Genomic DNA, 20,966 nt, shown 5'->3' with positions numbered 1-20,966 from the left:
CTCTGCACCTATGGTAACTCACTAATCAACTAAGCTTATTGCGAGCAGTCACCCTACATTCACATACATATAACCATAGAAATATACGGCTCATGCACAAAACACAGTGTACAAAACATAATGCTTTTCAGATCTTAAAAACAAATTTTTTTTTGTAATCACTAAATTCGCGTAAGAACTTTTAATCGAAATTATAAAAAAAAAGATAGTATCTACCTTGACTTAACTAAATTTTTGAATTTCTGAACAGAAATTATTGGAGGAAGTTGTGGCGGAGAAGGATAATGTCGAAGACCTGAACGATGCCTGTGAATTGCTCATGGAACACAGTGCATGTACCCGAGTTCGTGATCAAACTGTAGAAACTCAGTCTAACTACACCAAACTATTGACACTGGCGCAAGGTGGATGCTTGATCCGAGACCAATGGTCTACAGAGCTTACTAATTATTTGATATAACTTTTTCAGGTCTCGTTTCCAAGATCGAAAAGAATCTCTCGGATCACACCGAGTTCTTGAATTATAAGAAGGAAATGGATGCTTGGATTGAGAAGGCGCAAGAAATACTTGATGGCTGCACTGTAGATGGTGATGTTAGCGAGATAGCACAACAACTGGAGACAGTCAACGTAAGTTTATATAGATTTGAGAAATCCTTCATATATTTGGTTGAACAATTTTGAAAATAGTCGTGTCGGTAAATTATAGAGAGTCAAAAATCCATGTTTTTGACTTTCGGATTTTCACTACAGCTAACTGTCTTGAACCACAGCTTGTGGGAGATCAGAATGTAATAAAATAGGTTTAATTTCATAGAAAGCTTTATTGTAAGCAACCACAACAGAGACAGTATCAGACAATCTCCTCTGGCTTGTAATTATTCCCCGAATTCAGAGTGGATTGTCTTCGCATACCACTTCAACCCTATGTAGCCTCAGAAGTTTCTATGAACACCTTTTGATTTCAGTATATGATTTTGTTAAGAAAATTAAATGCCTTCCCTTCTCACTTTTTGATTTTCCTGCGGCTACAGATATTGTAGTCTCCTATATTCAATAACTATTATATAAAGCTCCCCTTAAGAAATTATTAACCTACGTTGACAACGTTGATGTCATATACTATAATATATTACCTCAAATTGAACTGTACTTTAACCTCTACTCCCTTTACAGTCCTTAGCATCACGTCTACCTGAGGGTCAACATCTGCTTGGTATGGTACAAGAGGCGTACACGAAGGCGTCGAACATAACACCTGAAGGCAAACAAGAGGTCCTGCGTGAGTTGATGACTAAAGTACGTGAAGATTGGGACGCATTGGGACTCGCCGTCAAGCAGAAGCTGAGTGACTTGAAGCAAGCACAGAACCGCTGGTCCGACTTTGCCAACAATCGCGACAAACTCGAGAAATGGCTCGTCAGTACTGAGAACACACTGAAATCTGTGCCCGACACTAAGGGTGAACTGAGCGAAATGAAGACACTGCTCGAACGCTACAAGACATTACAAAACGAAATCAAACAGAAGGGCATTGATATTGAGAATCTATTGGGCGAAGCCAAGGGCTTAGGTACCGAAGTAGATTCTGTACACCAAAAGCAAACACGTTGGGAGAAAGTGAAGAACGATTGCGCTGCCTACATTAAGGGTTTGGAGAACGAAATGGCCGACTACAATGCCTATCATCAGAGCTTGCAGGATATCGAGAAATGGCTGTTGCAAATTTCCTTCCAACTGATGGCGCACAATTCGTTGTTTATTTCGAATCGCGAGCAAACCGAAGAACAAATCAAGCAACATGAAGCTTTATTGGATGAAATTCAAAAGTATCAATCCAATTTGGACGATTTGAATTCAAAGGGACAAGCACAAATCAAGCGTTACGAGCCGACAACACCAGCCATACGCGACACTGTCGAGTCACAGCTTCAGAATATACAGGACAGCTACAATTCATTGTTGCAAACCTCGGTGCAGATCAGGAATCGTTTACACGAGTCCTTGGCTAAATTCAAGGAATACGAGGACACACTGGATAGCATAATGCGCAATTTGGAGGCTTACGAACCGGTCATACAAAACGAGCTGGATGCACCCGCCACCAGTTTGCAGCTGGCGCAACAGCAATTGAAGTGTGCACAGGTGAGTGCTATGCAGAGCTTGACTCAAATTTTGTTTGTTTTAAGTTTTGTTTTAAGTTTTGTTTAGTGCTGGTCTACGATTTTCAAAAATATATTTTTCTACATTTTTCTTATTGTTATTCCTGATTTGTCTCACAGGATCTGCAAACCAAACTGAACAACGAAAAGTCCCGCCTTGCCGCCGCTGTGCAAGCTTGTGAAGCCGCCACCGCCTCCATCAGCCGTCCCAGCTCTCCGCTGGAGTCTGCCATGCAAACCATACCCGAGCGTGAGCTCATTGTGCGCGCCAAGCTGGAAGATTTATTGGATCAAGTAAGTGTTAGACAAACATTATATGGGGAAACTTGTTACTCAAAACTGAATGTAGTAAAGCTATGTAAACCTTAAACGGCAAATTTATGCCGCATTTTTGTGCAAAAGAAAAAAAGAAGTATACAAACCCTTGTGGTATCACCTGCTACGGAATACATCTTTTTTAAAATACTTTTTTATTTTACTAATAATTTATTTGTGTAATTTAGCATTCCTTATAACCTATGTATTTTATTTTTGCATTAATTTTCCTGATTTTTGTAAACCGCTGCACTTACACAACAATAATGCACACTGCCATTTATCAACCAAAATAAACAATACAAAAAATTCCTATCCGCCCGCTTAACCACAACTTCCGCCAAACCCGTTTGAAAATCCGAACTAATTAACTTCCGTAAAGATGCCGAGTAACCGCGCAGAGTACTCAAGCAACATCGCCGCAAAAGCTGATGTCGCACTTGAGTTACCACAGACCAAAGATGCTCCGCTTGATCCAGTGCGCTCCAATAGCGAGCGTGTAACCAAGCTTAATGCTTTAATCACTAAGGTAAGTTCGCCGCCGCTTGAGCTGCTTTTCCAGCCAGCTTTGTAGGAAATGCCTTGCTCCTACTACTTAGCTTCATACTAATTTTCTTGTTTAACTTGCTTCATGTACCTATTTGGCCAACAAAACAAAATTTTGTCACCATTTTGCTATAACACACACACACTGTACATAAAAAATTTCTGATAAGGTTGCTCCGGGCAAAATTTTTTCATACGCGGTACTAGGTTGGATAGGGTTGGGTTCATAATGCCTGCTGTTATTGCCATTATTATACTTACAAATCAATTTTATTTAACTCCTTCGCTTAGGTGCAATCCCACTTGGGTGGATTGACCGCTTCAGTGAGTGAATTAGAGCAACAGCAGAAACAACGCGCCGAGCTCCAAGATTGGATTAAGAAACAGGAAACAACTGTTAGTGATTGGTTAACGCGGCCATGCAAGTTGCGTCCGGAAGCAGCTAAACAAGAGTTGGTGGCCATGAATGACTTGTTGAATTCGATTGGCGATAAGCGTTCACAACTTATGTTGGAGATGACAGGATCATGTAAGTATCAGAGTACGCATTAATCTCGCATATAAACGAAGAAAAAACAAAGACGTTATCTTCGGCAGCACCGAAGCTAAAATATCCTTAAAAATATTCCATAAAAGAGCTTGACTGTGATCGTTCAGTTTGAATGATGGCAAAGCTTTGCTTTGGAGAATAACCCACGCCAAAGCATGGAGCGTTTTTTCTTTTAGAAAAAGTCGCTTCCGATTGTTCAGTATGCTATATGCTATAGGGGTCCAATCTGAACAATTTCTACGGAGAAYTGACCAAGAAAACAAGCCATACCAAATTTCAWGAAGATATCTCGTGAAATGAAAAAGTTGTCCATACATGTATTTGGTTCCGAACGTTCAGTTTTCATGGTAGCTATATGCTATAGTGGCCCGATATCGATGATTCCGACAAATGAGCAGCTCTTTAGAGAAAAAAAAAATTATGTGCAAATTTTCAAAGAGAAATCGCAAAAAGTGAAGCACTAGTTCGTGTGACTACCGAGAGATAAACGGATATGACTAAATCACGTCAGCTTTGAACGCTAATCATTTAAATTTTCATACTATATATGTTTTTTAGGGTCTCCGAAGTTTCCTTTTGGGTATTGCTAAYTTCATGGGATACTTAATACAGGATATTATACCGGTTTCGTGATAAACCCTAACGAATTTCTAAAATGTCACCTGTTTCAGAACCAGCACCTTTTATATCGCTCTTAATAATATTCTAACGTTTCACCTTTTAAAGTGTTCGATACTTTCTGTCCTTTCTTGATCTAATGTTTTTCATACTTTTACTTGCAGTAGCCGATGATGACACTGATCTCGACGACAACCTCGACAAACTCGAGTCCGAGTTAATGAACGCTATTGCTAAGAAACAAGCTGGTCAGAATGATATCGATAGCTATCGTCAAGGTGTACAGGATGTACAAAACTGGTTTGATTCGCTTATCAAACGTATGGATGTATTGGATAAAGGTTCCGGTTTGAATTGTGCACAGAAAAAGGCTGCCATCAATGAAATCAAGAAAGAGTTTGAAGAASAAGGTCCGAAAAAAATCCAAGAGCTGAAGGGCAAAGCAGCACAAGTTGCAGASGCTATTAGCAATTTGGATGGGCAACAGGTTGAAGAACAGATGAAATCATTGGATCGCCGTTATGCGGATCTCGGCAAACGCATCGATCGTAAGTCWCAGCTACTTGACGTTACCAATAAGGGCGTTGATGGCGCTAAGGGTGAAATCGAACAGTTACATAACTGGGTTAAGGACAAGATACAAGAGCTGCAAACACCTACTGCAATGGGTTATGAACCAAAAGCAGCTGAGGCACGTCAACAAGCTATTAAGGGCATTATGAAGGAAGCCGAAGCGAAGAAGTCACAAGCTGACGCTTTGGAGAAACGTATCGCTAATATGCAACCCGAACTTGAGCCCGTCGAATATGCACAACTCGAGTCGGCGTTRCGGCAATTGAATTCCGAGCAAAAGAATCTTTCCGAGGTGCTCAAGAGCGAATTAGATCGTGCACTGGATGCGTCTAAGGCRCGTAAAGCGCTRGAAGTTGATTTGGAGAAGGCACGCGCTTGGTTGAAATCGAAGATTGCCGAAGTACGTAAATTGCCTGTGTATCATCCATTGCCATCGTCCGAAATCGAGAAGAAAATACAAGAGAATAAGAAGTACGATGATGAAGCGAAACAATTCAATGATTCGGTGTTGAGCGATGTACAACGACAAGCGGCGAATATAATGAAGGACTGTCCGGAGGCAGATAGAGCAGCTTTGCAGAAAATACTCGATGAAATAGYCGGCGATTATCAAACCCTAAAGGATGAGAGTGGCAAGCGTGCTAAAGCTTTAAGCGATCTCTTGCAGGGACGTAAATCATTCGAGGATGCTATGAAGAATATGAGCGATTGGTTGAATGAGATGGAAACCGCCACAGCTGGTGAATTGCGTACAACCAGTGTACCAGTTTTGGAAGAACAAATAGCTCACTACAAGAAATTGCTAGAGGATGCCGAAAGCAAGGCTGACTTAATGAACAATGTGGCCGACCAAGGCAAAGGTATTTTGCCCACGCTAAGCAATCCTGATAAGTTGAAACTGAACGACGATATCAAAAATTTGAAGGACCGTTACGGTAAAGTGACACAGAACATTAAGGATCGCGTAAACACGCTCTCCGATCATATCAAGAAATACAAGGATGCCAAGGGTAAATTGGCTGACTGCATGCAGTTCCTCAACACCATACAGCAACGCTTGCGTGAACTCAATAAACCAATCGGCTCAAAGATCGAAGATGTACAAGATTTGCTGGGCGCGTACGAGGGTATACTGAAGGAACTCAAAGATAGCAAGAACAAAATGGGTGACATTCAAATGGATGATCTACCCGAGTTRCAGAGTATATTACAGCAACAGGATGACATGATTAAATTGATTGAGGATCAACTGGCTCATCTGCGTCAATTGTTGTTGCTACGCGAGCAATTCATTGCGCTGATCAATGAGATTATCGCTTTCATCATGAAATACACTGATGTTATAATCGATATTGAGAATTCACCTGACAGCTTGGAGGACAAAATCAACAAGTACGACGATGTTATTGTCAAGATACAAGAATGTGAGGGTCTGCTGGCCTCTGCTACCGATAAGGGTCAGAAGATCGCATCGGAGGGTTCTGCCGCTGACAAGAACAGCATTACTGAACAGTTGCAATCACTTAAGAATCAACTACAGAACCTACGCAAGGCAGTCGAGTCACAACGACAAAAACATCAAGTACAACTCGAACACCATCGCAAAATGGCTGCCGAACTCTCAGAAATTCTTGACTGGTTGCATAATAATGAAGCGTCTGCCAAGTCACGACCCCTATTGGATCGTGATCCTGAATCTGTAGAACATGAAATTCAAAAACACCACAAATTACGCAACGAAATCCAAGGATATCTCGATAAATTCGACAAAATCRATGCTAGCGTTAAGACCGAGGTCGGCATGCCTGGCTCACTGGTTGAAATGCTTTCCGAAGGTCGTTCATTAGTCTCCTCACTGCCACAAGAGCTTGAAGATCGCGAGAAGTACTTGATCAACAATCGCGATTCACGTCTTGARTACATGAAATTGGTGGCCAAATTCAATGATTGGGTGCACGAAGCTGAGACACGCYTACAAAATAGTCAACATGGTATCGACTATGAAAATCTCGTACAAGACTTGGAAGAACATAAGATCTTCTTCGGCAATGAGACGCCAATTAAGAATTTGGTGCATAAACAAATCCAAGAAGCCGCCGATAAGATTTGGCCCTCGCTGAGCAGCTTCGAACAGTCGGAATTGTCACGCGAATTGGCACAACATCAAACTAAATTGGCCAACACCATTGCAACGGCCAAATCGCAGCAAGGCGAATTGGAGAAAGAGGTCGAGCGTTGGCGTGAATATCAGCAATCGGTGGAGCGCGTCAAAGCAACCATCGAACGCAGCAAGTTCAGCGATGAACCCGTACAGAATTTGGCTGGCCTGCATTTCAACATACAGAAATTGACGCACGCCATCGGCAATGTGCAGGTGAGTGTAAATTTATATAATGGTTTAACTGAAWGCCTGGTTAACTAAAATACGGTTTGAAGAAAGTTAATTGCAATTAGCAGTATTTTTTATTTTTTTAGTTTATTTGGTTTAATTTTGACTCAGGTTATTATTATACTCCTGTAACATGCTGTTCCAGAGTTGAGTTTGTTCGCCTAACGGTTGTTTGCATAACCTAAAAATAATCGAGTTAAGTTGAAAYGAYGAGAAAAGTTGAAATCCTGGAATCTGTCTGTTTGTCCGTCCGTTCATCTGTCCGTCTGTGCAAGCGATAACTTAGTAAAAATTGAAACGTCTTGCTGAAAGTAATCTCCACAACAAGCTGCAAAGCTGCTATTTAATACAAAGAATTTCATTGGCGAGCTATGATTGAAATTATTTTAGAAAGTGGGCGTGGTTCAGTCCTCTAATAATAAGTTTAATGGTCATAATACATAAACCGCTCAGCTCTAATAACCGTTCAGTTCGCTCAGGGCAATTTTTTCAACACTGTGAAAATGGGTGAAATCTTATTATTACCGCGCCCACTCCCCACAAAACTACTTCTTCTTTGTTTGCGTTGCGCACCAGTCATTTTTCCCTTTCGCTATTTGACGCCAATTGGAGGTTTCAAATGTAGCCAGGTCCTTCTCCACCTGGACATTTCAATGGAGTGGAGGTTTTTCTCTACTTCCTCCTGCAGGTCCTGCGTCGAATCTCTCAGATTCGTTCCATCGAATGCGATACTCGCCGTTGCCAATGCGCAAAGAACCATAAATCTTCCGCAGAACCTTTTTCTCGAAAACTCGTAACGTCGACTCATCTGATTTTGTAATCGTCCATGCATCTGCATCATATAGAAGGACGGGGGTGTATGGAGTTTGGTCTTTGTTCGTYAAAAGAGGGCTTTACATTTCAATTGCCTACTCAGTCCAAAATAGCATCTKTTATCTACAACTTCGTAGTTATGACTGTCAATAGTCACGTGGGWGACAAGTCAAGAGTGCGACGACTGTTTGTTTGATAAGCTGTAGACTTTTATAGAAGATTATACCTTCACGATTTAGCTCTTCAGCTGGAATTATTTTCTCCACCAGTCGATTGAAGAAGTCGGACGATAGGTATTCGCCTTGTCTGAAACCTCGTTTAGTATCGAACGGCTCGGAGAGGTCATTCCCGATCCTGATGRAGCTTTTGACATTGCTCACCGCCCGTTAAAACTACTAAAATTGACCGATATATGAAAGTTAGCTTAGTAGAATTGAGGGTTTTGTAATGGCGGTGAATTTTTTGTGCCTAAAAGAGAAAAAAATAGGGTATATATACTTGCCCTAAGCTTCATATAACTTGCAAACCTTAAGCACCTTCAGTTATTTCTCCGGATTTGATGCTGGCAAATAGTCATACCTTATTTGTTTTTGAATTTTTTTGATTCTGTTTTTATTTTATTGTATTTTTAGTTAATATAATTAATTTTTTATTTTTTTGTAATRATTCAAAAATTATTTTCAATTTATTATAATTTTGAAAACTAATTTTAATTATTTTTGTAATTAAATGAAATTTCATCGACTTCAGCCCACTGTACTAGTGTGAACATTTCAGATTCGGCATATTTTTCGTCTAGCTTCTTCATTCCTGTTTGCGTTTTTCACTTTTCGTTTATTTTTATTCGGTACGAATTGACTGCCGGCCGGCAAAAGTTGTAAGGAAACTTGTTCGGCACATTTTGTTGCATTCACCATTTATGCCTTTTGTGGTACTGAGCCAGCAGTACGCACCACACCCAACTGGACAGGTCAGGATAAAAAAACACGCTGTAAAAACGTACAGACGAAAGTGTTAAGAGAGTGAAACTCGGTTTCGTTAATTGCCTTGTCACGCTCGGTTGTTTGGCAGCGTTCGAATGAAGATTGCGACCAGCATCTGTGTTCAGAATAAAAAGCGCCAACAACCAAGAGCGCGTAGTGAGGCAGCACATGTTAACTATTATAGCAGAGTACAAAAGCCATGCCTACTCGCCCATACACAGATACTGCGATAAACCATGTGCGGGCATTTGAATGTGAAACTCGTACGCCAAATGACATCATCATCATTATAACCATCAACAGGCGCCGAGCAAACACAATGGCTCTTCAGTATAGAGCGAATGTATGCTCGCGTAAGAATACCGATTCCTTAACTGAGCATACCTTGCCACTTGCGTGGAGAGTCTACACTGTAGAGTCGCGTTGGCCGGCTATCAAGTATAAATTTGGCAGCACCACGCGGATTCAAAAGCGCTCCACACATTGTGCAAATGCCGACTCAATACTCGTGCRGCATTGGAGTTCGCTCTCTCGCTCTCGCTTCACAGTATGCTGGAATTTAATGGCGAATTGTTAACACATAACGACGAATGGTTAACTGGCCGACTGAAGCGCGTCGGCTTATTGTTGCATTATGTTTCGCCCCATGGGTCAGCTGTTTCTCTGCATTTCATTTCTCGTTTCGCTTTTCAGCTTTAATTTTCATCTTTTTTGTTTTTGTTTCCACTTCTCACTTGGTTGCACTTAGAGGTTGCCCTTTGCCGCATATCATTTCCCACCGACTACATGCGTCAAAGTCACCGGGGTTTTTGGTGGCCTAGTATATTATACTGCGTGTGTGTGTTGAGTAAAACTGCACATGCCGGCATTATTTTTTGTTCGTTATCGAAATTTTGTGAGTTTCACTTCGGTCTTTGTGGTTCCTAATGTGTAGTCTGGCGGTTTAAGCGCATGCATGCTTGTTAATTAAGCCAGTTCTTGGTTCGTATAAGGAAAAAGGTTAATGCGATGTTGAAAGCTTTTCCCGTCGACAATTAATCTCTTTTGCTACAACAATTCTGACTTTGCCTTAAGTCGTCTTCTCTACTTAGGTATTAACTTTTACCATTTCAGTGGAAAGGTTGCTGGTTTTAATCCGTCAATTCGGCGGATTTTCTCTTTTCCTGTGCGTTGCATACTTTCTTTAGGTTTAATTGCACCTTTTCTTTGGTGATTTGACTTTTATCGATAATCGTTAACTGATCAAGGTGGCTGGCATCAGTGTTCAATGACAAGGCAAAATAGAGGTTATTAATTCCAAAGATGGGACTAGCAGTGTAAATAATAACAAGTAGGAAAATCTAGTGTTGATTCTGGGRTTATACTTTAATCTGTATGCTTTTGGTAAGAAAGTTCTATTATTGGTCCATCCCTGGATTCTTTATTCTTATTACCAATATTTTTGGAAATCTGCGAAAGACTAGTTTCGGTCTTGTCTACAACGGCGACGAGATCTGTGATAAATTAAAATGAGCACTATCACTTTATGATCCGGGTACTTGCTAAGCCCTATTCAGGCGACTGTAGACCTTCGGTTGTATCCATAGCGTTGGAACGATCTGTGATAAATCCACATGAGCCAGGTACGAAAAGCACGTGTGATCAAAAAATTTTACTCTCCTATTTAGGGTGTRCTCTTTGATTTTTCTCTTAAAAATRACAATAAAAATTTCAAGCTTTACTCAATTGGCTGCAGACCTTGGGTCGTGTCTATAACTACGGAACGATCTGCGATAAACCCAAACCATTATCGTCACATGACTCGGGTACGAACGAAAGAGGTTGTCCAACTGTATCGATTGTGCCATACGAGTATATTGAACTAGTTCTTAGTAGACTTGCGATGTTAGGATTCTACTATTGTTTCAGGATTTATCATGGAAATGCTCTACTCAATTCATTTCTTTATAAGCTACTCCTATTCACGTATTCGGTTTCGATAAAATTCTATTCTTTTTTCTTTTAGTTTTGGTATACTCTTGTATTTTACCTTCAAAACAAAAAAGAAAAAGAAAAATACACATAAAAGTTTAGAGTCTTCTGCAAATGGTTGCAGATCTTTGTGAAAATCGCCATCGCTTAAGATGTACATGCGTATGTTCGACCTTGTCTGTCGGAGGATGATTATTGCCAGAATAGAATAGCATTGGAACCTACGGTCCACATGGCCATAGAAATGTACTCATTGGAATCCATAGTTAAAGTTAACTCTTCCATAAATCAAATATGTTTGCGCTTATTCCTAAACTTTTTCTTCATATATCCAATCGTATGCCACTTTTAACTAAAAACTTTAACTGATTTCATAGGCCTCGTTCACTTTTCACTTGCCGATAACGTGTTTTCGTGCTTTGTTTTACATTTTCATTCTCTTCCACTTATTCACTCTTTCACCTAGTCCGACAGCGAGTGCCGGCTTTTSTGTGCCGTTTTTTGCTAATTTTAATACACAATTCTTTGYTTTTGTTTGCCAACATTGTTAGCCACGGTCTCAGTGCGCTCTGCGCGRTTTGTAAGCYTGCGCTCTTGTACGCTCTGCGCTCTGGAAATGTCGAAGGCATGCATCATCACATATGTATGCCGCCCACCTCAACGACTTTTATAACTTTTTTAATAACTGCTTTGTGGTCAGTATGCGCACACATACACATACTCATATATKTATTTTTATATCTATGTGCTTCTGTAATATGTAAGTGTAAGCTGTAGCTCAAAACGAGGCGCTCTTTCGCAAACACCGAATTGCGCGCACACACAGATACTCACTTATTTACGGACATTATGAGCTTGTCGTTGCGAGTTTTAGCGATTTTATGAGCGGCACATGAAATCATTTCCAGTTGAGACTTCGTCGGTAACGAGCGTGAATTTCGAATTCTTAAAAAATTAAAGTGTAATTCTGTGTCGTCATCACAGAACGGAAAGGAAAAAGAGTACAAGAAATCGTATAAAATAGCAAAAACAAAAGAACACWCACACACGCATATTGACGAAGTGAAAAAGTGCTTCAAGTCAAAGCTGGAATTAAAGCAGCATAACATTTTTCATTGAAAAAAGCTGTAAACTATAGAAAAATATATAAAACATGCAACAACAGTGAAATATAAATATTTATTTGTAAAAKAAAAGAAAAAAAAACATTTGTGAAAACACGTCGTTAGTGCCGCAAGCTGTCGCCGCGCTGGCCCGCATAGATACACGCACATACCTACAAAAAGTATATATATACACACAATTTTATATGTGCAGTTGAGGAAGCGCACAGCTCAAAGTACGTGTAATATACGAGTATTAACTGTGTAACGGTGAAACGTGTGCAGTGATTTCCGAAATTTCAAACGAATTGTTTAAAAAAAAAACACTAACTGCACATTGTGTTGCAGACTGCCAAGTGCAACGCGTTGGAGTGTTAAAAAATCAATTACAGTTTTCGAAGCATTCAAATTACTTTTCAGGTGAGCYGGCGCCGCCATTGTTAGTATTTCCGTTCAGTTTTGACCGAAAATTTGCTGACAATTTCCACACAGCTTGTACGATTTCCAGTTTGGTGGACATAGGTATATTTTCCGCCTACGAATATGCAGAAATGCCTCGGCGAAAATGTGTTCATTGTGTAATTTGTACGTGGCACGCACTAACGAAACGAACCGAAGTGCATTTTTGTGCGCACACACCGCACACTAGCTCCAAGCGCTTTCCTGTTTGGAGGTTCAAGTGCCAACGTGTTCAGCCAAAAATAAAATTTTTTCGAAATTTTCTACAAATGCAAAATTAATATATTATCATTGTTGATAATATATTAATTTTCGTAGAAAATTTAACGTGTGTAAAAAAAAGTTTTGAACAAAATTTAGAAATCAATATTTTGTGAAAAAATTTTAATAGAAAATTTAAAATATTTAAAAAACGAATTGAAAGCAAATTTTTGAAATTAGAAATCGATATTATGCGAACATTTTTTTAAATTTAAAATTTAAAATGTGTAAAAAAAGAGTTTTGAAAATAACTTTTATAATAATTTATAATAAACCAATATTTTGCGAAAAACAATTGAATAAAAAATTTTAAATGACCAAAAAATGTATTGAAAGCAAATTTTGAAACTTAAAGTAAATATGCGAAAAAAAGTTTTGAAAACTGCTTTTTGAAATGAGCAATCAACATCTTGCGTAAAAATTTTAATAGAAAATTTAAGATGTCTAAAAACGTTTTAAATTAAAAATCAATACCTTATAAAAATTTTTATTTGAAATATTTAAAATGTGTGAAAAAATGTTTTGGAAACAATTTTTTTTAAATATAAATCAATATTTCAACATTTATAAATAATTTTAAAAATGTAAAAAAAAAAACTTTTTATATTTAGACATGAGCAATAATTTTCCATTTGCAGCATTCATAATTTTTTTTTGCAATAATTATTTTGATTAAAAACATATTGTTTTCCATAATTATTAAGATTATACATACGTACAACGTCATGTGCTCATGAAAACATCTGTGTAATTTATAATTTTTCTTCTACTTTTTCTTTTCCCACCCACACACACACTCACTACTAAACAACGCAACTACAACCACAGAGCCAAGCTAGTGACATCACACTCGCCAATCAGCAGGCGCAAGGACTTATACGTCAGGCCGACGCACGCAATCGTCAGCTGATTGAACAGGATAACGCAGAATTGAATCGTTTGTGGAMCGATTTGTTGAAGGGACTCGAGACTCGGCGCGATTCATTGCAGAGCATTGCTGAACGTTGGGACGAATTTGAGAATCACTTGCATAGCTGGGAGAAGGCAATTAGCCGTTTGGAAGATAAATTCCGCAATGTCGACCCAGTAGTTAGGTCGCGACGTCATTTGGAAGATACAAAGAATGCCATCCAGGTAAGTGTCTATTAATAAATAAGTCGATAAGTTTAAGGGTTAAGTGTTGAAGGAGGAAGGTAGAATGTTAACAGATACATTTTGGCAAAGAGAAGTACATATTAGAGCGGGTTGCAATGCAGGGCAAATATTATAGGCATCATTCTGAACAATTTTGCTCAAGAGACACTGTCTCTAAAATCGTCTTCAAGTCAGTGCTTTTAAGGCGAAGTTTTGTATTTAGGGATCATCAAAATTTTTCACGTTGTTGATGAGATAGTCGAATGAAATTTAACAACTTTTGCAGTTTTGCACCCAGATAGATTGCTCCATCCCACCTTCTGCCCAGAACATTGTATAGACAGGGCTTTCGTGACTTAGCAGATCTGATTGAAATTCCCTTGGCTCTGGCGACATTCTCCATTTCTGCCATGCTTTCCATAAGAATTCTGGCCGATATGCGAATTAAGGTTACTGCCTTGCTTGCTGTTGGCTGTCTACGTAGATATTGACTCTGACATTAACTGCAGATGCATTAGAGGCAAGCTACGCGCCTTTCTCAACAGCAAAGACCTTTGCTAGAAATATACTGCTGGGGTCCGGCAATTTAAAATGCTGCCTTATGCCTAATTCCTTAATACTTGAGGCATCTGCGCAAATATTTAAGGTCTTGCTTACAGTAAACAGGTCGTCACGATAACCATATTTTCCTATGTTTCGCTGAAGCTTCTTTCCCAATGAAAAGGTGGGATCATGTAGTCGGTACTTGCCAAAAAGCCATTAGCCACCGAGAAGGATGCCGAACATATGCGTACAATTACATAAGGCTAAATATATATAAATATTTACTTATTCTTCTAGGTACTCCTAGAACATGATGATAAAGTCATTTCATTAGTTCTGAAAGTAAATTATCTATAGATCTTTCATATTCTATGAACTCAAAGTAACAAAGTAAAGGTATCTGATATGACACCTGTGGGTAATGAAAATAAAACCCAGAAACAGTTATAAGAAAACTTACAACTTTTCCGTTAGTTGTATTTCTGTAAGCTAGCTATTCAGAAGGCTAGCTGAAAGGCCATGGACTTAAGAATAATAGTACAATTAAAAAGAAATGAAGTAAGACATTAATTAATGCAGTGACTGCTTTATCATGCAAGTGCACAATAATATGAGGTCTTTAAGATTCATGAATTGCTTTTTTGTGTTTTTTTGTATTCACTTATTGCGTTCGCTAATGCGCTTAGCACTTTTTACTTACCGTGGCAATAGTACGTTGGGTAATAAAAGTTCATTTGGGAAGTCGAGCGTAACAGCAAACAGGTGAGGCAGGAAGGCTTAGGTTCGAGAACCACACACATAGCTTTATATGTACTTTTGTATGTATATACTCACACATGTATTCTCGATCGTTCAAAATTTCTTTTTTCAGCTGTTGTAATATTTTTGTAGATAAAATAAAATTAAAAATTAAATAYCTTTAAGGCAATTTACTAAACTGTTTGTTAATTCCAATGCATAGAGTTTTATGTATTACATTCCTCATTTTTCTGAATAAATAACACTTAGCATTTCCTATGAATATCAATATAAAAATTTTTTTGTTAAATAAATAAAAGAAATATATGTATATCAGAAGTTAATTGAAAACCTTCTACGTCTATGTTTTTTTTTTTTGGTAAAATTTGTTTTATTGCTCAACATACTTACCAGTTTCTTTAATACACTAATTACAGCGACCCTCAAACCTTTCGATACCATTTTCGTAGTACGATTTRTCATTTGCTTCATAATAGGCTTCAGTTTCGGTGGTCACGTCTACATTCGCCGAAAATTTCTTTCCAGCGAGCATTATTTTGAGATCTGAGAACTGGAAATAGTCACTGAGGACCAATAAATTTAAATTAAGTTTCGGAATGATATCTCGTCAAATAAAAAAGTTTTCCCTAYAAGGTCTTGATTCCGATTATGCAATTTGTATGACAGCTATATGCTATAATGCTTCGATGTRAAATTTTTTGTCTGATATTGTAGCGTTATAGTAAAAAATAATTTGTGTTAAATGTCGGGAAGATATCCCATCAAATAGAGAGTTTTCTCTACAAGGACTTGATTCCGATTGTGCAATTTATATGACAGCTTTATGCTAAAGTGGTGCGATATTGTCCATGCCGACAAATGAGSAACTCCTTGAATAGTATAGTAGAAAGTATATGTGCAAAATATCGGAGTGTATCTCAAAAACTATTGGACTAGTTCACATATATATCTAGACTTAATATACCCTGTGCAGGCTATACAAACTTGCACTACCTCAGTATTATTCACATTGCTTTAGTATTTAGAATCGAGTAATAGCKCCAGTAATCGCATCTGCTAATTGAGAGTGCACATTGATTTATAGTTTTAATCTACTTTGATACTGTTACAAAAAAGTAGACCAGCTGATAAGCTGAATCGATGGGCTATTTTCGATTTTACTACAAAAACTATGCTTTGACACATTTAAAGAAAAACGAGGAATATACCCACATTACTTTCAATTGTAAGAGAATATATGTACATATATACATATGTATATATTTAGTATATATATGTATATAAATGTGCTGGAAAAGCGAACACAAGGTTGTTTACATCTAAATACTTAAATACTTAGACATGTAAAATGAATTTAAGGCAAGCAACATTACAAAATTGGCGGTCTAGCAGACAAATAAAAAACTTATATAAAGCTGAAATGAAAAATCCGACAAAATAACAACAAAACTCGTCGTTCGTTTAGTGCGCTGAGCGATTTGGGAGACKCTGTGTTCAGCAGCACAATTATAATTCGTCGCTAATCAAATTTATATTTAAACTGTGACGTAATTCAGCTTAACACACACATACACATTTATATGAATATGCATGTATGTATGTATATGTGTATAAGTTCGGTAGCGAAGCGCCAAGCAGCGTTTGGAAAACTTGCTGCAGAGCGACATATAAAAACGTGAAATAACAAAAACAAAAAAAAAAAAAAAAACAATACGAAAAGGCAAAATAAGATTAAAATTTGATGAAATTGTTCTTTTTTTAAACGAAAATATGTTTATCGGTTTCAGTGTTATTTTGTCGGCTTAAAAAGTTAATGTCAACATTGAAATTCCAGCAATTWCTGCTCAAATGCCAACGTGAGCTTGATTTACATACAAGAATTTATATAAAAGCACACAATTTATATATACMTATGTATAYGTACATACATACATTCTGGTGTATGCATGTATTACATATATGCCAAGTGTGATTATTTGGACTGAAGCGCCCCAAACCGCATTCGAATGTCTCAGAGAGCACGCGACACTTGTCGCCAATGCGCAGCGCTTAGCGCAGCTTAGCTTGGCAAAGCAGCTCGGCCGGTGAYTTTTTACAAAAAGGGGCTGTGTCTAAATATATGCATAATCGTGCWTATTTGTGAAAGCTTATGGTAAACGTCCGCTGAAAATCAAGTTCATGGACAATGTCAATCAAGCGAACGTACTTTAGTCAACGCATACATACATATACTTAGCTGCGTATTATACATACAAATATATGTGTTTATATATGTAATATCAGCAACATATTATATTATATTTTTGGCATGCCTTATATTAACCCTGTCTCTTATACACATCTAGATGTGTATAAGAGACAGTACATATACTTAGCTGCGTATTATACATACAAATATATGTGTTTATATATGTAATATCAGCAACATATTATATTATATTTTTGGCATGCCTTATATTAACCCGCTACTGACTGTCAGGGCTTTCTCAATGCCTGATTAGTAGCCAACTGTCAGTTAAGTTCTGGTTAACTTAACCAAGACTCCTTTTTTCGGTAAGGAACCGGAATTATCTACTACTTCGAASTTATCAYGTTGGAGCCAAGTCGCGAGTGTTACGACRGTTTGTTTGATGACAGGAAATATTTCGTCTTGGCCTCGTTCACTACAAAACCATTTGATTTGCTTCCTTATCTAGTCTGGGAAAAGTAAAACTAATGGCGCGGATGTTGAGGCCAATGATATCAATATMGCCTGCGTACWCTGGCAGCTGTGCACTCTTATAAAAGATTGTACCTTCTCGAATCAGTTCTGCAGCTCGAATTATTTTCTCCAGCAGTAGATTGAAGAAGTCGCACCATTCGTTTGGTTAGGTTAGTTTAGGTTAAATGGACGAAAGGAATCTCACTTGGACAGCTTATAACCACAGTCCGTTGTTCTGCATAAAACTCCTATAAAAATTTATCACAAAAACTTACATAAATCGATAAAGAGCTTTGAGCCTGAATGCCTATTGGACAATGTCCTTTAAGGAATCCAACGATTRGAGCATGATGAAGTAAGCTAAGAGCACAAAGCTTTTATAAATAAGGCTTCAATATACTATTTGACCACCATTTTTCATGTATTTTAATACAGGCCCGGTCCGGTTCAAATTTGATCAGATGGCAAAAGCTCCAAAAATTGAAATTCTTTGCTATGAATAGTCTTTTATACAGTAATTTTAATCTAATAGTAGGAAAAAATTATTTTGGAACATTGCAAAGTTTCTGAGAGAATTTAAGATATATAACATACGTACGTTTACATATAAATATGTATGTGTATATACAAAAGTCTTCAAGTTTCATTTTCCAAAAATATCGAAAACATGCTTATACGCTTTGAAGGGTTAATATAAGATACTATCAAGAAAGAAAGTAAAGAAAATCAAAAAAATCTTCCGAAACCTTAAAATCATATTTAAATAAAAAAACTCCTCATTTAAGCAAACCTAAGAGTCTGCGGTTAACATATAATTAATCTCCGATTTAAATATGCAAACAATCGAAGTTATTATATAAGCATACACAAACAAAAATATACCGCTGGGAACAAATATTTTTTAGCTTAAAATTTTTKTTTTGTTTTTTGTTTTACTTTCAATTTCATTAAAATTCATTAGAACTAACTGATTATAGTAATAAGTTAGCAAAGCGGGCGCTTAAGGAAATTTAAATATCGAAGAAAGACAAGGCAAAGCAAACGAAAAAATACAAAAAAAAAAAAAATTAAAAATTAGAAAATGGCGACAACAAATTCAGTCATAAATACTGTTGTGTTTTTTTTTTTTTGTATTTTTTTCATTTTATCTATGATCTTCGTTTTTGCTGACTTGCTGACTTCCTATTTTTGCTTGACATTATGGCTTTTACGGTTGAAAATAACGACTTCTAAGCGAATAGGCCCTGCCAATATTCTATTTGTAATGCTGTCCACTTAATAATCATTGAGAAATTAAAGTGACTGCTGGAGGATGTACGTTATCGTTGATAATAATTAACGATCACATTTTGCATATTTGTCTATGATTATACCACAGAGTACATGTGTTTACAAACATTCGTAATTACATAGCAGTAATTTAAATTAGACTGGGTCGTTTATTTTAGGAATTTTTAACTTCCTATTTTGATTACGAGTATAGGTTTATTAGCAAAGTAATTCTTAATAATAATCTAATAATGAAAACTGTAGATTTTGTTGCCAACAATTAGGAGAAATGTGGAGAAAGTCGTATTAGATTCGCCAATGTTTCSCGCCTTATACATAGTTGAGCTCTGTATTCATGTCATTCTATTTGATTAATACCAGTTATTTTCTCGATTCATCATCCTAGAAATATTGTCGAACGATAATAAATAAAATTTGCGTAAGCTGTTAGCAAATGGAAAAAAAAATTAAATAAAATAAAAAACAAAAAAAAAATTGTTTTTCTTAAAATTTAAATCCCCAAAAGAAGAAGAGTTACTGTATATTAAAGTAATTGTATTGGCAAGCTCGAATTCTTTGTTATATCTCGTTTTTTTAGTAAATGAACCCCAATATATTTTGTGCACATGCGAGTCTATCACTYAACTGCCTTAGCTTGCCTGTCGGTAGACGGAAGCGAACGGTCTGCCAACTCGAATGAAGATCAACATTTATCAGTAATTATTTTTATTTTTTTATACTTTTATTTATTTTTTTTCTATAATAAACATTCGATAAATGTTGCTCATTATCTGGTTTACGCTTGCTTGCGGGTGTTCGCGGACTTCATAATTATTTTTTTGTTATACAGGTTATATTTAAGTTTGCCAAGAAGTTTGTAATACTCAGTAGGAAACTTGAGAGACCTATACAAAATGTATAGTATATATAAATACGCGTGACGAGGTGAGCTGATTTAGGATCATAACCTAGTCGATCTGTATGTATATATATACAGGAACTAGTCCCTCAGTTTTTGARATATCGCTCTGAAATTTTGCATAGTTGCTTTTCTTTTCAAGCAGCTCTTCATTTTTCGGTATCGTCGATATCTGACTACTTTGGCATATAGCTGTCCTACAAATTGAACGATCTAAATAAAGTGCTTATATGGAAAACATCTTCATTTGAAAAGATATCTTTCAGAAATTTGGCAGATATTATTAATTAAGGCATTGCTGCAAGCTCGGAAGAAATTGTTCAGATCAGACTACTACAGCATATAGGTGTCATACAACTGACTGATAAAACTTCGTTTCTTGTATGAAAAACTCTTCTATCTGTGAAGATATCTTCATAAAATTTGGCATGGTTTATCAACCATACATGGCTATAATCTCCGCACAAATGATTCAGATCGATAGCATATAGCTGCCATTCAAAGTGATCTATATCAAGTCTTTGTATAAAAACTTTTTTATTTGTGTAGGGGATATTATAGCTTCGTTAACGATTTTCTTTTTTTGTTGTTTTCGTATTTTAAATATAGCTGCTGTAGTCAGTTAAAAACGGTATGTAATTATTAATGACAGTTAATTGTGATTTTGMATAGAGAATGCTACAAGAACAAATAAAACGTCTGTTTAGCAAAAAATTAATAAATTACAGGATTTACGTTTCGCATATATTTGCATTTAAATTATTTTCAACTTTGATGAGATTTCGAAGAAAATAAACGAAATTAATATACAAGCATAGATACATACTTGATTATTAGAAAAAATAATAAAAAAAAAAAATAAAAAAAAAATCCATGATTAAATACTCGTTAATAGTTA

At 37.0% G+C, this 20,966-nt stretch overlaps 1 protein-coding gene across 6 annotated transcripts in view; it reads left to right on the top strand.

Annotated features, from left to right (window-relative positions):
- The window catches only part of LOC108976048 (nesprin-1), a 197,289-nt gene that overhangs the window by 85,044 nt on the left and 91,279 nt on the right, over positions 1 to 20,966 (top strand). For all 6 annotated transcript variants that reach the window (XM_018944953.1, XM_018944951.1, XM_018944950.1 and 3 more), the window contains 7 exons: positions 251 to 404; positions 470 to 630; positions 1,177 to 2,145; positions 2,283 to 2,456; positions 3,315 to 3,552; positions 4,356 to 7,138; positions 13,572 to 13,877. In XM_018944953.1, the coding sequence (XP_018800498.1) occupies positions 251 to 404; positions 470 to 630; positions 1,177 to 2,145; positions 2,283 to 2,456; positions 3,315 to 3,552; positions 4,356 to 7,138; positions 13,572 to 13,877 (4,785 nt within the window). The remainder of the gene's footprint in view (positions 1 to 250; positions 405 to 469; positions 631 to 1,176; positions 2,146 to 2,282; positions 2,457 to 3,314; positions 3,553 to 4,355; positions 7,139 to 13,571; positions 13,878 to 20,966) is intronic.

The sequence above is a fragment of the Bactrocera latifrons genome, unplaced genomic scaffold (genome assembly GCF_001853355.1).
Source record: "Bactrocera latifrons isolate USDA-ARS-PBARC rearing strain unplaced genomic scaffold, ASM185335v1 scaffold_72, whole genome shotgun sequence".
Lineage (NCBI taxonomy): Eukaryota > Metazoa > Arthropoda > Insecta > Diptera > Tephritidae > Bactrocera > Bactrocera latifrons.
Note: the sequence above shows the minus strand (reverse complement) of the source record. Positions and strands in the feature narration are given on the sequence as shown.